Below are 5,199 nucleotides of genomic sequence, written 5' to 3'. Positions count from 1 at the left end.
AAATACAAAAAATATCCTTGTTAACATGCTCATTCGTGCACGTAATATATTTAGTATACAATATTGTACCAGTTTAGATTTGGCTACCCAAATCCAGATGATTTTTTATTCAATATTTTTTGTAAATATCATTAGATTTGACTATTATTTGTTATACGATCGTTTAATTTTGATCGTAGTTAAATGTAAATGATTTTTTTTAAGATTTTTTTTATAGACGATCGTTCAAATTTAGCTAGATATCCAAAGTTAGACGATTTTTTTTCAAGATTTTTTGGTACACGATCGTTTATATTTAGCTATCCTTTGGTATACGGTGTATGATCGTTTAGATTTGAGTACCCAATAAGATCTTTTACTATTTGTTAGATTTGATTACAGCTAAATCTAAATGTGTACAATATCTAACGATTTTTGTTCAAGATTGTGTACCAAGATTTCTTATATTTGGTACACGATCTTGAACAACCGAATAACAGTTTTTAAAAAATGAAAGAAAAATAATTCTTTTATATTTGATACACGATGTTGAACCAAATAACAGTTTGAAAATAAAAAATAAAAAAATTACAGAAGAAAAAAAAGACTATGGAAAGAAAAAGAAAAATTGTCAAAGAAAAAAGATAGAAAAGAAATATAAATCTGAAATATTTTAAAAGAATAGTCAGGTTAAAAGGCTTTTTGATTTTGTTACCTATAGACATAATCGATGTTTCGTTATATTTAAGAAAATTTTTTACTTTATTAAATATTAAGTTACTTTTGAAACCGATAATAAAATTTAAATTCTATTCGAGGATTTAGATAAGACCAACCCGATGGAATCAATAAAATTAAGATTGCATTTTTTTGGCCGTTAGACCAACATTTATCATCTCCATTTTATTAAATCATTATTCGAATAAGTTCACAACTCTACACTAATTTAAGAATCTTATAATCAATAATTGGTCTTAGATATAAAATTGGATTTTGTCCGAAAACTTGTAATGTTAGAATCAAATTTTAGAATTCAAAGATTAAATTTGTAATTTAATCATTCAAATTTCACCATACACTTTATACTAAAATCTACCCTTTTTTTCTTTCTTTTTTCTAAATAGTTGTGCTCCACGATAATACATACTTCTTTTGTTCATGATTTGAGAGATTTTGGTATATCATAAGTTGTATTCATCTCCATGTTAGTCAACCACATAACAAAAAGAGAAAAAATGAAACAAAAGAAATAACCATGTGATAAATTGGAGTCAGAATCAAAGTTTAAAATGTCGATGTTGATGGAAAAATTGAGATCTTAATTTTACGAAAATTTTGGTGGATATTTAATTAAAGTAGTAAATAAATAGTTTGTGATTTCCAAATAAGTTAGAATATCTATTTTTCTTATTGTAGTATATTTTGATGCTTATTTTTTGTGTTGTGAAATTTTTTACAATATAATGGAAATATGATTCAACCCTCATATCAATGAAAGCATAGAGATATCAACACATTGATCAAAATTTAATACTATGGCTAGGACAATTGAATGGGTGACATTTGATGTGATGCCTAATGATAAGTTTAGGTTGGATGCAATGAAGTATTTAATTTCACATAAGTAGTTGTTTGAAGCATTGGATAAGTTATTATAATTTGCAAGGGTTCTAAATTTTATGGGCCAAATGAAAAATGGCCCCAACCGTTTTTGTTTTGCTATCTACTTTTTTTTTTTTTTTTTTTTTTTTTTTTTTTTTGTGTGTGTTTTTTTAGTCCCCATCTTGCCCTTCTTTCTTCTTCTTCTTCTTCTCCAATTTTTTTCTCCTCCTTGTTTGTTCTGCAGTTTTTTTCTTAAATGAAAAGTGTGTGATTGATTAAGAACAAGAGGAAGAAGTGACAGGCTAGGGCAAAAAGCAAGAGGAAGGATCTAAACAAAGAAAAAAATTGAAAACATATTAAAGTTGTGTCCAATAAAGAACAAGAAAAATGAGCTAAAAACTAAAACGAGAAGCTAAAAAAAAGAAGTTAGAGCAATATAAAAATCAAAGAAAAAATATAGTTGTTCTCAGAAAGAACAAGAAAAATAAGCTAGAAGCTTAAACTAGCTACAACAAGATACGAGAATTTATTTTAACTTCAAGCCTTTATATATATTTTGAGGACAAGATGGTACTTTCTAAAAAAATCATTTTTTAATCAAATTTAAATCTTGAGGCAAATTTCATTTGGAACTCTAAAAAGGAGTCATCCACTAAAAAAACCACACTTATAATGTACATTGATTATAATAATTTGTGTTTGGGATACAAACTAATTTGTTCTAGACTATAATAGTCTATGTTTGGAGCATAAGTTATTCCACCCCAAGTTTAAGTTTTTTCTTCTATTATTTTGTTTTATTATAGAGGTAACGGTATTTTAAATAAATATCATGTTTTGTAAATATAAATAAAAGTGTTTGTTTCACCGGTTAAAAAAAAAGATGTATTGGATTTTAAGTTATATCATTATCCATCCATTTGATCATTTTGCAATGCAAAATTCATGAACATACAAAAAAATACCTACGTGAAATTAGGGTACGTTTCTTGTAACAATTCTTTGAGTACATCTCTATTTTAAATTTGTCCTTTTATACTTTTTATTTTACGATGTTTATTTATATTAGAAAATTTTTCATAAATATAACAAAACATTAAAATATTTACGGTTCGTGTAACAAAATTAAAAAGTCTACGAAGTCAGCTATTTTTTTAAAATACTTCAGTTTTGTATTTCTTTTCTTTTCCATCGTCTTATCCTCTTCTTCTACCATTTTTCTTTTATTTATTTTCAAAATGTTATTTGGTTCAAAATCATTTAACCAATATAAAATATCTATTTTTTAAAAAAAAAATTCCAAGGTTGTTTAAGATTGTATGCAAAATATAAAATATCATAAAAAAAATCGTTGAGATATTGGATATCTAAATCTAAACGATTAAATCTAAACGATTTGCGTACTAGATATAAACACTATTGTGTACGTTTAAAATCAAAACGATGTAACAAATTTAACGATCGTGTACAGAAAAAAATCTTGAAAAAATTGTTTAAAATGACTATCCAAATTCAAACGATTAAATCTAAATGATCGTGTAAAAAAGAATAGCTAAATATAAACGATCGTGTAAAAAAGAATAGTTAAATATAAACGATCGTATAACAAAGAATAGCTAAATTTAAACGACCGTGAGCCAAAAAATTTGGAAAAGAAATCGTTTAGATTTGGATTAGAAAAGAATAGTCAAATATAAACGATCGTTGCTTTGAAAAAAATCGTCAAATCTAAACTAGAAAAGAATAGGCAAATATAAATAATTGTTTAGCAAATATATTATGTATTGGGTGTCAATTAATCACGAAACATCATTACAGGCATGTGGGTTTTCGAGATTGTTCTATGGACAACAAATATTTTGCTAACCTTAAAAAGTCTCATTTACCTTATATAATTAAAATAAGTAGTCAAGCATATATATATATATATATATATATATAAAATTCTTTTTTGATATATAGAAATTCTTATTATTTTTAAAATTAGTAAATAGTCGTAAAGCTAAGACATCCATAGACTGTTGTATGTGAATTCAACGAATAAAAATTCTATTGAACAAACACAATAGTCAAAATACTAACAAATATCTACCATTGAAAATCTATAACTATCTATAATTTTGGAAACCTAAAATTCAGCCACACACATTTAAAATATTGGAACTCAACTAACAAAATTTATGACAATTACTGATCAAGAACTAGAATCCTCCGATTTGAAGAACACCAAACTAAATTTTCGATTTCATTGCATCGAATTAATTGATCGATCAGAATCAAAAACCTTCACTTATCTTTTTAAATTCTTGACAAAATATCAGAGATGGCCATCTCCATCTTCTTATAGCACTCCCTAACTCCTCCTGCATCTTTATCTCTCGCCGCATAATCCATCTAGAAACAGGAGAATTATCCATATGAAATCGAATAACACACACCACAAAATTCTTCAAGATGAGAAGCCTTAATTATAATCACACTTACTCGCGTAACGTTGTTGAAGAGAAGAGAATAGAGTTTCCTAAGAGCAGGCCTCTCCGCCGGCGGTTTGTATTCAATTATAGTGTACAGATCTTGTTTAAGCAGCGCCGAAGTGCTTCTCAACCGCTTCTGAGCTTCCTTCCAAGCTTCCGATTCCATTAAGCTTCTCACCTGCAAAAGCGCTTCCGCGTGGCCTCTGATTCCGCGCTCAGCTTCGTCTAAGCTCTGCTCCGGCGCGATCAATTTCAGATTTAAAGCATTCGCCACTTCTGCCGGTATCGCAGTTACTGACGACGCCATTAAAGCTATGAATCCTAACCCTAGCCTTCTGCTTATGTTTTTGGCGTTTTTAGAACAATTGGGTGTGGTATTGAAGGATTGGAAGGAGATTGTAAGGGGAGAGGAAGAGAAATGGATGCGATTAGTGAGGTTTGAGAGTGAGATTGGGATTAATTTCGCCATTGGAGTACTGAGAGCGAAGCTTTATGCAAACTCTGTGACTATGTATGGAGATGTGAGATGATAGAACTATGCCACGTAAGCAAGGGAGGCTTTTTAAAAATAGATTGACAAATACCAAAAACAGGCCCCTTTTTTTTTTTTAAGATGGTAAATACTTTTGGTGACTTAATTGTATTGATGATCCATTTAACAGTTAAAATGACATATGATTCAATTTTTTCTAAAGAAAATGTGAAATGCCCCTAATTTGTTGATGTCATGATCGCACGAGAGTATTGTCGTTTTCTTTTTCCTCATCTCCTCCCTCACACGTCTTTCTCCCTTCCTTTCTGTCTTTTTCTTTGACATGATGAGACCATGCGAGCTAACTCCAACCTAGCCAACTTCGATAAAGAGTGAGAGAGTGAGAGAAAGTGAGAGAGAGCGCGAGTGTGTGAGAGTCAGAAAGTGAGAGAGAGCGAGACCATGAGATGAATGACACTAGCGACACGAACGATTGCAGGACTTGTGCTAGAGCAACACTAAACAACACTTAGCTTGTGTGAGAGCAAATGGTCATTTGACATTTTTTCCTAAATTTTTAGGTCATTCATCCGGCAAACTCACATTTGGGTTGAGTTTTTAAAAAGTAGACTACTCAAATATTGACAACCACAACCTCCATCTGAAGACCAT

The 5,199-nt window shown here is 29.5% G+C and overlaps 1 protein-coding gene across 1 annotated transcript; it reads right to left on the bottom strand.

Annotated features, from left to right (window-relative positions):
* Positions 1-3,750: 3,750 nt before the first annotated feature.
* On the bottom strand, positions 3,751-4,749 carry LOC103501351 (psbQ-like protein 3, chloroplastic). Its single transcript, XM_008464904.3, has 2 exons — positions 4,066-4,749; positions 3,751-3,975 (listed from the first exon to the last, which is right to left on the bottom strand). Exons 1-2 carry the CDS (start codon positions 4,522-4,524, stop codon positions 3,880-3,882), a joined length of 555 nt encoding a protein of 184 aa, XP_008463126.1. The 5' UTR covers positions 4,525-4,749; the 3' UTR covers positions 3,751-3,879.
* Positions 4,750-5,199: the final 450 nt, after the last annotated feature.

This window comes from Cucumis melo, chromosome 9 (assembly GCF_025177605.1).
Source record: "Cucumis melo cultivar AY chromosome 9, USDA_Cmelo_AY_1.0, whole genome shotgun sequence".
NCBI classification, from domain to species: domain Eukaryota; kingdom Viridiplantae; phylum Streptophyta; class Magnoliopsida; order Cucurbitales; family Cucurbitaceae; genus Cucumis; species Cucumis melo.
This window is presented reverse-complemented; position numbering and strand designations above follow the sequence as displayed.

What these genes read in the sequence shown, in the direction of transcription:
- LOC103501351 (XM_008464904.3), bottom strand. Translation starts at nt 4,524, where the DNA reads ATGGCGAAATTAATCCCAATCTCACTCTCAAACCTCACTAATCGCATC. An exon ending in TCTTCAACAACGTTACGCGA is followed by an intron (nt 3,976 to 4,065) that starts GTAAGTGTGATT and finishes TCCTGTTTCTAG; the next exon opens with ATGGATTATGCGGCGAGAGA.